This window comes from Schistocerca gregaria, chromosome 7 (assembly GCF_023897955.1).
Source record: "Schistocerca gregaria isolate iqSchGreg1 chromosome 7, iqSchGreg1.2, whole genome shotgun sequence".
NCBI classification, from domain to species: domain Eukaryota; kingdom Metazoa; phylum Arthropoda; class Insecta; order Orthoptera; family Acrididae; genus Schistocerca; species Schistocerca gregaria.
Genome location: NC_064926.1, coordinates 377,767,836 through 377,780,342, shown reverse-complemented (window position 1 = coordinate 377,780,342; position 12,507 = coordinate 377,767,836). Strand labels below are relative to the sequence as shown.

Genomic DNA, 12,507 nt, shown 5'->3' with positions numbered 1-12,507 from the left:
CTGTTCGACGTTAGAGATATAGGTCTATAGTTCTGCACATCTGTTCGACGTCTCTTATTGAAAATGAGAATGACCTGTGCCCTTTTTCAATCCTTTGGAATGCTACGCTCTTCTAGAGACCTATGGTACACCGCTGCAAGAAGGGGGGCAAGTTCCTTCGCGTACTCTGTCTTAAATCGATCTGGTATCCCATCAGGTCCAGCGGCCTTTCCTCTTTTGAACGATTTTATTTGTTTCTCTATCCCTCTGTCGTCTATTTCGATATCTACCATTTTGTCATCTGTGCGATAATCTAGAGAAGGAACGACAGTGCGGTCTTCCTCTGTGAAACAGCTTTGGAAGAAGACATTTAGTATTTTGGCCTTTAGTCTGTCATCCCCTGTTTCAGTACCATTTTGGACATAGAGTGTCTGGACATTTTGTTTTGATCCACCTACCGCTTTGACATAAGACCAAAATTTCTTAGGATTTTCTGCCACGTCAGTACATAGAACTTTACTTTCGAATTCATTGAATGCCTCTCGCATAGCCCTCCTCACACTACATTTCGTGTCGCATAATTTTTGTTTGGCTGCAAGGCTTTGGCTACGTTTATGTTTGCTTTGAAGTTCCCTTTGCTTCTGCAGCGGTTTCCTAACTCAGTTGTTGTACCACGGTGACTCTTTTCCATCTCTTATGATCTTGCTTGGCACTCCAGTCTCGCAATATTCTGGCCCAGACATTGATACCACAGTATACTGGATATCCACAGTCGCAGGTGACACACGGGTTAATCTCACACCAATGTTGGGCAATGTGCATTTTAAAGACACCCCACAAGTGAATGCTGCTTCATCTGACCATATTAAGGTGTTCACGAAGTTGTCATTGGCTTCCTATTGTTGGAATCATTCACAGAATTGCATCTGCTGATGGCAATCTGCAGGATGATAGGGGTACAGCCCATGTTGTGCAGCACATTAACAACCGTGTATTGCAGGACAAGCAGCTGCCTTGTTATGCAACATGTACTTCGCTGACATTCTTGGTGTATGACCTCCAGAATAGCTTCCTCAGCAGCTGGAGTACAACGATTTCATGGATGACCTCTATCACGCAATGGTGGAAGTAGAGAACATGACTACCAAAGGTACAGCTGGAGATGATAAAACTATAAGGACATTGTTTGAATTGTTGCCCCCGGATGATAATTACATGAAATATTTGTCAGGATTTGTAAGCAGTGGGTCCTTGAGGTACAGAAATACGCAGTTGCAAATGAAGCTTTTGCTTGAGCATCTGGATGCACTGTTTACTGGTGATAACCACTTGTTAAATCACATACTGAAGAAATTCGAGATCTGCCCAAGTAATCCAAGGTTTCCACTTAATTTGGTAAGGGGTAAATTTTGGGTGTGGTCACAGAATTCAAAGATCAGTAATCAACACAAAAACAGAACTGTGGTTCTCCAGAAATTGATTTCTTCTTTACAATTACAACAGACAAACAGCATGATGGGTCCGAAGATCTCTTGGTTTTATAATTGCAGCTTCTAATTGTTCTTTAACCATGTCCTCTACCAACTCTCTTTGATTGAATGGTATTGGTTTCTAACTAATTAATGGAAAATCTCATATAAAGATGTGAAACAATTACTAACAAAGAGATAGAGGGGCTGGCCAGTACTTAGCTCAGTACAGCCGATAGAAACACAAAAAACAACCGAAAATTTAAGTTCATAGCTTTCTGAATAAATGTTCCTTCATCAGGGAGGAGAGAGGGGAAAGAAAGGGAAGAAGGGAAAGTGGATTTAGTTACTCACAACCCAGGTTATGAAGCAACAGGGAAAGGAAAACAGGGAGGGTAGCAAGGATGGAGGCATGGTTGTCAGAGGGAAGCCAAAGATATTCTACTGTAGGTACTGTGCCAGCTTCAAACCAAAGAGGATGCATACAGAAGTAAAGAGGTGTATAGTATAAAGATGTAGGATGAAAAGATGCATGAATGGCTAAAGAGGAAAGGAAAAGAGGAGAAGACTGAAAAGTAAATAGGAGTGAGGTTGTTTAACGTAGGTTCAGTCCAGGGGGATGGCGGGATGAAAGGATGTGCTGGAGTGCGAGTTCCCATCTCCGCAGTTCAGAGGGACTGGTGTTGGGTGGGAGAAGCCAAATGGCACATACGATGTAGCAGGTTCCTAGGTCCCTAGAATTATGCTGGAGGGCATGCTCCGCTACTGAGTATTGGACATCTCCTAGGCGGACAGTTCGTCTGTGTCCGTTCATGCGCTCAGCCAGTTTAGTTGTTGTCATACCAATGTAAAAGGCTGTGCAGTGCAGGCATGTCAGCTGATAAATGACATGTGTAGTTTCACACGTGGCCCTGCCTTGAATTGTGTATGTTTTACCAGTAGCGGGGCTGGAGTAGGTGGTTGTGGGGGGATGCATGGGGCAGGTTTTGCAGCGGGGTCGGTTACAGGGGTAGGAACCGCTGGGTAGAGAAGGTAGTCTGGGAATATTGCAGGGTTTAACAAGGATGTTACGGAGGTTAGGGGGACGATGAAAGGCAACTCTGGGTGGTGTGGGGAGAATTTTGTCAAGGGATGATCTCATTTCAGGGGTTGACTTGAGAAAGTTATATCCCTGGCGGAGTAATTTATTGATGTATTCGAGGCCAGGATAATATTGGGTGACAAGTAGGATGCTTCTGTGTGTTCTGAGGGTAGGAATATTATTGTTGGACGGGGAGGAATGTATTGCTCGGAAGATCTGTTTGTGGACAAGGTCTGCAGGATAGTTGTGGGAGAGGAAAGCACTGGTCAGGTTATTGGTGTAATTGTTGAGGGATTTGTCACTGGAGCAGATACGTTTGCCACGAATACCTAGGCTGTAGGGAAGGGAGCATTTGATGTGGAATGGATGGCAGCTATCAAAGTGAAGGTACTGTTGTTTGTTGGTGGGTTTCATATGGACAGAGGTGTGGATGTGAGCTTCAACAAGATGAAGGTCAACATCCAGGAAGGTGGCTTGGGTTTTGGAGAAGGACCAGGTGAAATTCAGATTCGAAAAGGAGTTGAGGTTATGGAGGAAATTAAGGAGTGTTTCTTCACCATGAGTCCAGACCACAAAGATGTCATCTATAAACCTATACCAGGCCAGGGGAAGCAGCTGTTGGGTCTTCAGGAAAGCCTCCTCCATGCGACCCATGAAGAGGTTGGCATAGGACGGAGCCATCCTGGTTCCCATGGCAGTTCCCCTGATTTGTTTGTAGGTCTGGCCTTCAAAAGTGAAGTAATTATGGGTGAGGATGAAGTTGGTAAGTGTGATAAGGAACGAGGTTTCTGGAAGATCTTCGGGTGGGCGTCTACCACTACCTCTCCCAACGCCCATCTTCTCGTTGCAATTTTGCGGTACTGTTGCAAAAATCTGTGTTTATAACTTCAGCATTTGCTACCTCATCTGTAATCTGTATTACGTCACTTTTACTTACGCTCAACACTTCAGCAACTTTCATTCCTCATGACAAAACAACATACTCATTGCCCATATTCATTATTGTAACTGGGACTTTTGCAACATTCTGTCACACCATTGTAATGACACTTACACTTCTAGCAACATAACAATGCATTGTATCAAGTAACTCACTTTTCTCAGGTCGCTCAATTAATAACAAAGTTCCTTCCTTGCATCAGGGTGACTTAACTTCAACATAGATTGTCTTTCCTGCTCTCTTGGGAATTTGCTGAGGCTGATCAATTTGAACATCGACTCAGACAGTTTGAACTGATGCATCGTTTGGACGGTCCATTCTCGCGACGTCAGTATTGCTGTTCCTTTGAGTAGGATCTGAAGAATGATTTCATAGGTTGTAGTTACTACGGCCTAGTCCCTATCTTTCTTTCTGTGACAAATATGTCTGTCTTGTTTGTGGACAAGAAATCAAATCCAAGTGCACCATCGTAACACATTTTGTTATTTGAAATTACTTGCACCCTTGCCGTGTATTTATCTTTATCTTTATTTTCACCTTGATCTTGGCCTTGGCCAAGAATTAATTCTATGTCAGTTTCTCCATAGTTATGTAGCCTTCCTCCGTTTAACACTCACACTTTTAATAGCAGTGGTTTCAATTTATCCCGTTTATCTATGCAACACCACATTAATGAGGTCTGTGCTCCTGTGTCAATAAGTAGTTTGATGTTTCTCCTACAATATATAGCACCTATCATGTAGTCATTTTTGGTCTGGTTTTCGCTGGAACTAACAGGAATCACTGTCTTTGGCAGGAGGCGAATGAAGTGGTGGCCCATACTTCCCCATACTTGTTTAAGGATCTGGCAGATTGTCTGTTGCTCGTATTACCTTTCTTCTTGTTGCGACAATCTCTCAAAACAAGGCCCTGCATCCCACATTGATAGCAGATTCAATTCTCTTTACAATCCTTACACTTGTGACCCAGCATTGCACTGCTGTGTTGAAAACTCTGCGTTCTTGTTTAAGCATCTCATTCAATCGTCTTAGTGCTTCAACGAAACCAACAGCTGATTCTACTGCTTCCTGAAATGTTTTACATCATGCCAATCTAACAGCTGTGTTACTTCCTCTCTGTGTACAATCCATAAATAAATGCGTCCATGGCTCTCTGGTCAGCTTTGAACAACTGAATGCGATTTTCATTTTCATCTTCTACTAACCCGTACATTTGAGCGCTGATGTTCCGAATTCTGTTGGCAAACTGCTCGATAGATTCATCTCATCGCATTCACAAACTGCAAAGCCACTCTCTGTAAAATCTAATCACGTTTTTTATATTTAAATCTCTGAATAACAACCATTTTAAGCTCATTGTAATCTTCTTTTTTCACGCAAGTGGGCTCCACACTAATGAAATATTGTACTGCTTCCTGAATTCTTAATTTGGCAACCACTACCTTATCAGAATCTGTCCATGATCCTAAGAGGGTGGCACCTTTGCATTTACAAAAAAACACTTTCACATCATCTTCATGTTTCCCGCTAAACACTGGTACTGATGGCTGCAGGCTGACCCAAAACTCTGTCTACTGCACCAATTGTACAATTATGTGCTGACAGAGGCAGGTACCATACATGTGATTACAGAGTTGCCAGATTGCCACTCTAACATCCTTTTTCTGCAGGACGTACTCGCCAGACAAAATTACTATGGTACAAACTCCACAAAGCAGAAAATTTAGAATCTGGTAATGGTGTCTCATACACAAATATTCAAATGTTTAAGGTAATTTTTAATGTTTTATGTTTTTCATTTCCATATTATTTTCTACTTCATGCAAGCAAATTTATTTCTTTATTTTTGCTCCAAATTGCAAGTGTTTGCTTTGATAGGGAAATAATTAGATTTACTTACAGAAAAAATTCCAACAATAATACGTGTCAGCATGAAAACAACTGGTCCTCCCTCAGCTGCCAAAGGGCCCAGCACTGAGAAGAGGCCTGCCATCAAAAGTCCTGTGCAGTAGACCCAACGAGCACTGTATCGTGAGGCAGTGTAACCAGCAATGATGTTAACTGGTGCATATCCATAGTAGTACGATGATAATATGTACCCTTGCATATCTTCATCCCAATCAAAGTCACCTGGCTGTTGAAATAAACAATTTGTGATTATGAAACATAGTTGTTAGACAACCACGAAAATGTATGTAGTTTTTGTAGAACACGTTGAATAATCAGAAAATTAATAAGCAATAATGAAGATACATAACTATCCACCTGAAGTTGATGAATGAATGGCACATAGACACACTTAACAGTATAGACATTACTATCTTTTAGGTACTGCTAAATCTCCTAATTTGAATGCACACTATCCTATGCACAGATATCCAAATGCATCCACCCACGCTTACGTTAACAGTTTAAGAGTGGAAATTCAGTTTCAGTGGAGTGGAGGGAGAGGAAAGAAATTAAGCAACTAAGAGGAGGGTAAGAAGAAAAGTGCAAGAGTGGGTTAAAGTGATGGAAGGCAACAAAGGAGACAGCACCAAAATGAGACATAGAAATGATCACAATAACAAAACTAAAAGAGAAAGTCAAAACATATAAAAGTGGAGGAAAAAGTGATAAGATTTGGACATGGGAGGAGTGCTGTGAATTACAAACAGTTTTTAAAATTACAACACATTCAAAAGAAAAAGAAAAGAAGAACAGGATTAGTCATTTCAAACGACAAGAGCAAAAGAAATATGTCTACTATCTACCAATGAAGGTATTAGAAGATATTACATTGAATGTGGAGACTTCTTGGGATGCGAGATGTGGAGGACAACTAACATATATGAGATTGCCCATGACTTTACTACATTTGTTCAGAAACTATACAAAATTCATTGTCTGCTTGTAAACACACAACACTCATTCCTTCCAACACAAGTGTACGAGAGCAGGAAAATGAGTTTAGAGGAAAAATATCTGAGACAAAAGAAGAAATAAAATAAAATATAAAAACTACATTGGCTGTTGCACATTTTCTTGCTTTCTCATTGAGAGGCTTTCAAGTTATTCCAGTAACACCTCTCTAATGTCAGAGATACATAATTTTAGGAGGAAACATAACTTGGTTATTTAAAAATGGAAACATTTAAATATTTCAAGAAAATTGAAGGTTTCAGTTTGAATCCTAGTGGTGGAAGAAATTTACACCACCAGTATTTAATTGGCAAGGGGAGGAGAGACAGCATGGTAAAGCTTCTGATCACCAGACTTGGCAACAATGCACTAGACTAAATTTTAAAGATGTCTGTAATCTCTCATGACGTGAGGCCTGGTACACTGTTGATGGCAGTGCCAGTTTATGAGTATATGCTGTGCGTGTTCTCAAATTTTTAGATTCAGATAAATTTGAGAGTGTGAAATTAATACCATCTTCCATTTAACAGTTATGCTTATCAACATTGTCTGCTTGTCTCCCCCCATGAACCATGGACCTTGCCGTTGGTGGGGAGGCTTGCGTGCCTCAGCGATACAGATGGCCGTACCGTAGGTGCAACCACAACGGAGGGGTATCTGTTGAGAGGCCAGACAAACATGTGGTTCCTGAAGAGGGGCAGCAGTCTTTTCAGTAGTTGTAGGGGCAACAGTCTGGATGATTGACTGATCTGGCCTTGCAACATTAACCAAAACGGCCTAGCTGAAAGCAAGGGGAAACTACAGCCGTAACTTATCCCGAGGACATGCAGCTTTACTGTATGATTAAATGATGATGACGTCCTCTTGGGTAAAATATTCCGGAGGTAAAATAGTCCCCCATTCGGATCTCCGGGCGGGGACTACTCAGGAGGACGTCGTTATCAGGAGAAAGAAAACTGGCATTCTATGAATCGGAGTGTGGAATGTCAGATCCCTTAATCGGGCAGGTAGGTTAGAAAATTTAAAAAGGGAAATGGATAGGTTAAAGTTAGATATAGTGGGAATTAGTGAAGTTCGGTGGCAGGAGGAACAAGACTTTTGGTCAGGTGAATACAGGGTTATAAATACAAAATCAAATAGGGGTAATGCAGGAGTAGGTTTAATAATGAATAGGAAAATAGGAATGCGGGTAAGCTACTACAAACAACATAGTGAACGCATTGTTGTGGCCAAGATAGACACAAAGCCCATGCCTACGACAGTAGTACAAGTTTATATACCAACTAGCTCTGCAGATGATGAAGAAATTGATGAAATGTATGATGAGATAAAGAAATTATTCAGATAGTGAAGGGAGACGAAAATTTAATAGTCATGGGTGACTGGAATTCGGTAGTAGGACAAGGGAGAGAAGGAAACATAGTAGGTGATTATGGATTGGGGCTAAGAAATGAAAGAGGAAGCCGTCTGGTAGAATTTTGCACAGAGCATAACTTAATCATAGCTAACACTTGGTTCAAGAATCATAAAAGAAGGTTGTATACGTGGAAGAATCCTGGAGATACTAAAAGGTATCAGATAGATTATATAATGGTAAGACAGAGATTTAGGAACCAGGTTTTAAATTGTAGGACATTTCCAGGGGCAGATGTAGACTCTGACCACAATCTATTGGTTATGACCTGTAGGTTAAAACTGAAGAAACTGCAAAAAGGTGGGAATTTAAGGACATGGGATCTGGATAAGCTGAAAGAACCAGAGGTTGTACAGAGTTTCAAGGAGAGCATAAGGGAACAATTGGCAGCAATGGGGGAAAGAAACACAGTTGAAGAAGAATGGGTAGCTCTGAGGGATGAAGTAGTGAAGGCAGCAGAGGATAAAGTAGGTAAAAAGACGAGGGTTGCTAGAAATCCTTGGGTAACAGAAGAAATATTGAATTTAATTGATGAAAGGAGAAAATATAAAAATGCAGTAAATGAAGCAGGCAAAAAGGTATACAAACATCTCAAAAATGAGATCGACAGGAAGTGCAAAATGGCTAAGCAGGGATGGCTAGAGGACAAATGTAAGGATGTAGAAGCTTATCTCACTAGGGGTAAGATACATACTGCCTACAGGAAAATTAAAGAGACCTTTGGAGAGAAGAGAACCACGTGTATGAATATCAAGAGCTCAGATGGCAATCCAGTTCTAAGCAAAGAAGGGAAGGCAGAAAGGTGGAAGGAGTATATAGAAGGTTTATACAAGGGCGATGTACTTGAGGACAATATTATGGAAATGGAAGAGGACGTAGAAGAAGACGAAATGGGAGGTAAGATACTGCGTGAAGAGTTTGACAGGGCACTGAAAGACCTGAGTCGAAACAAGGCCCCTGGAGTAGACGACATTCCATTAGAACTACTGACGGCCTTGGGAGAGCCAGTCATGACAAAACTCTACCACCTGGTGAGCAAGATGTATGAGACAGGTGAAATACCCTCAGACTTCAAGAAGAATATAATAATTCCAATCCCAAAGAAAGCAGGTGCTGACAGATGTGAAAATTACCGAACTATCAGTTTAATAAGTCACAGCTGCAAAATACTAACATGAATTCTTTACAGACGAATGGAAAAACTGGTAGATGCAGTCTTCGGGGAGGATCAGTTTGGATTCCGTCGAAATGTTGGAACACGTGAGGCAATACTGACCTTACGACTTATCTTAGAAGAAAGATTAAGAAAAGGCAAACCTACGTTTCTAGCATTTGTAGACTTAGAGAAAGCTTTTGACAATGTTGACTGGAATACTCTCTTTCAAATTCTGAAGGTGGTAGAGGTAAAATACAGGGAGCAAAAGGTTATTTACAATTTGTACAGAAACCAGATGGCAGTCATACGAGTCGAGGGGCATGAAAGGGAAGCAGTGGTTGGGAAAGGAGTGAGACAGGGTTGTAGCCTCTCCCCCGATGTTATTCAATCTGTATATTGAGCAAGCAGTAAAGGAAACAAAAGAAAAATTTGGAGTAGGTATTAAAATTCATGGAGAAGAAATAAAAACTTTGAGGTTCGCCGATGACATTGTAATTCTGTCAGAGACGGCAAAGGACATGGAAGAGCAGTTGAACGGAATGGACAGTGTCTTGAAAAGAGGATATAAGATGAACATCAACAAAAGTAAAACGAGGATAATGGAATGTAGTCAAATTAAATCGGGTGATGCTGGGGGAATTAGATTAGGAAATGAGACACTTAAGGTAGTAAAGGAGTTTTGCTATTTAGGAAGTAAAATAACTGATGATGGTCGAAGTAGAGAGGATATAAAATGTAGACTGGCAATGGCAAGGAAAGCGTTTCTGAAGAAGAGAAATTTGTTAACATCGAATATAGATTTATGTATCAGGAAGTCGTTTCTGAAAGTATTTGTTTGGAGTGTAGCCATGTATGGAAGTGAAACATGGACGATAACTAGTTTGGACAAGAAGAGAATAGAAGCTTTCGAAATGTGGTGCTACAGAAGAATGCTAAAGATTAGATGGGTAGATCACATAACTAATGAGGAGGTATTGAATAGGATTGGGGAGAAGAGAAGTTTGTGGCACAACTTGACTAGAAGAAGGGATCGGTTGGTAGGACATGTTTTGAGGCATCAAGGGATCACAAATTTAGCATTGGAGGGCAGCGTGGAGGGTAAAAATCGTAGAGGGAGACCAAGAGATGAATACACTAAGCAGATTCAGAAGGATGTAGGTTGCAGTAGGTACTGGGAGATGAAGCAGCTTGCACAGGATAGAGTAGCATGGAGAGCTGCATCAAACCAGTCTCAGGACTGAAGACAACAACAACAACAACAACTTATCAACAAGTTTATACAGATAGAGCCACTGTCAATAATAATAACAAAAGTAATAATAATAATAATAATGCAATAATGCAATACCAGATATTACAGCACGCATATTATTAAAGATCCTAATACCACAACAGATAAATGCAGACTTTGCAAACAACAAATAGAAACAGTAGACCACAACACAAGTGAATGTACACTACTAGCAAATACAGAATACACCAGAAGACATGACAATGTAGCAAAAATAATACATCAACAACTTGCCATATAACATAAACTAATAAAACAACACATTTCCGCATACAAGTACGCACCACAAAATGTATTGGAGAATGAAGAACACAAATTATACTGGAACAGAGCCATTATAACAGATAAAACAACACCACATAACAAACCTAACATCATACTCGCCAATAAAAAGAAGAAATTAACACAACTAATCGAAATATCCATACCCAATACAACAAATATACACAAGATAACAGGAGAAAAAATTGAAAAATACATCCAACTGGCTGAGCAAGTCAAGGACATGTGGTATCAGGATAAAGTTGACATTATACCAATTATACTATCAACTACAGGAGTAATACCACACAATAGCCACCAGTACATCAACACAATACCACTACATCCAAACATATATATACAACTACAGAAATCTGTAATTATTGATACATGTTCAATTAACCGAAAGTTCCTAAATGCAATGTAACATATACCGTACAGTTAAAAGGAAGTCACACTTGATCAAAGTCCGCATCACTTTCCATTTTTAACCAGACGTAAAGTCTTAGAAAGGAAATGCTATAATAATAATAATAATAATAATAATAAAGATGCATAACTTATCTGACAAAAGAAAGAATTATTTTGTGGAATTATGTTGTTCTGAACGTTTGTGGCAATACCAAAAAAATGTGTAAGCTTTCAGAACTGTCCATTTTGTATTTTTGCGTAAGTGGGAGTTTTCATGCTTTCCATTTTTTTGGACAAAATAGAAATCCCTAACAGACGTATTAGTTCACGAATTTACTTCCATGCTGAAAAGCAGATATTCTTACGCTATGTGCTAACTGTACACTTCCTTGTTACATGTTTGCTTGTAGTCATGCTCATTTGACTTTGTCACTCTCTCAATCAAACTATCTGTTCTCAGAGGCCCTACTTCCCTTGAGGCTAGCTTTTCTTGGTACATCCTCACAGTTTTATTTTTCTATTAGTATTTAAAACAGTCAATATAATCCATGTTTACACTGCACATGAAAGCTGATTCCTGCACAATAAACAACCAACTCCAAACACAAAGTACCATTTGTGGAAATGATGAAACTCAAGTAGCAATGTCTACCAACATGGCCACTTGACTAGAATACAAACAAGGCACTGAGCACCATAAGGGCCTAAATCACACTGCCTTCAATCCCACATTTACTGTAAGTGATTGTCAGAGAAACCAGCGATATAGCTTTTTGTGAATTTTTATGTATACATTGTGGGCCTACAGCACAGATAAACCTGACTCGCCATAAGATCAACAGATTTCAGCAGCATGAATAAATGCTACACTTTCACAATAAACACTGATGTGGTTTAGGCATACTGTCTACAAGATATGTAAATATTTCATTGATATAAGACTAGGAATCTTCATGATTATAAGCAATATTGTTTCAGTCTCCTAAAGTAGATTACTGATATATGCATCCCCCATATGAGTTTTGTGACATATGTATAAGTTTAATCAATATTGCTGGCATACATCTTAATAATGCAGACTATCTGGCTGCATTTATCCGACACTGCTTTCTGAAAAATTGAAAAATGTAAATGGCTAACTCACTTGTTATCATGTTCAACACATCTCTTCATGAAGCAGTCCTTCAAGTATATGGAATGAGTCAAGGTTATTTACAGATAAAACTACTGCCAGGAAATGTTTCTGTATCCCATATTAACACACGTTACCCAGTCATAACTCATGTGATATAACCAGCCAATGATGGTATATGATCAGAACATAGAACATGATGTAATCAACCAATGGCAACATCACTGTTAAGCAGTGCAGACACAAAGTAGTCAGTGAAATAGACAAGAAAAAGCACCAGACCAATCCATGGCACTTAATGTATAACCACCAAACACTTCCAACTCATCTTAAGTCAAAGAAGAGCTTTGTCCAATGGACACTACCCCTAGAAGCCCAACTTGACTCCCTGCACTTATCTTTTACAATCCTGTGTCCAAAGAGGAAATCACACAAGGGCAGCAACTAAAGTGTAGTACATGGAGAGCACTGAA

The 12,507-nt window shown here is 39.9% G+C and overlaps 1 protein-coding gene across 1 annotated transcript in view; it reads right to left on the bottom strand.

Annotated features, from left to right (window-relative positions):
- The window catches only part of LOC126282083 (putative inorganic phosphate cotransporter), a 68,223-nt gene that overhangs the window by 44,786 nt on the left and 10,930 nt on the right, over nucleotides 1-12,507 (bottom strand). Inside the window, exon 3 of the mRNA XM_049981539.1 lies at nucleotides 5,369-5,602. Within this exon, the coding sequence (XP_049837496.1) occupies nucleotides 5,369-5,602 (234 nt within the window). The remainder of the gene's footprint in view (nucleotides 1-5,368; nucleotides 5,603-12,507) is intronic.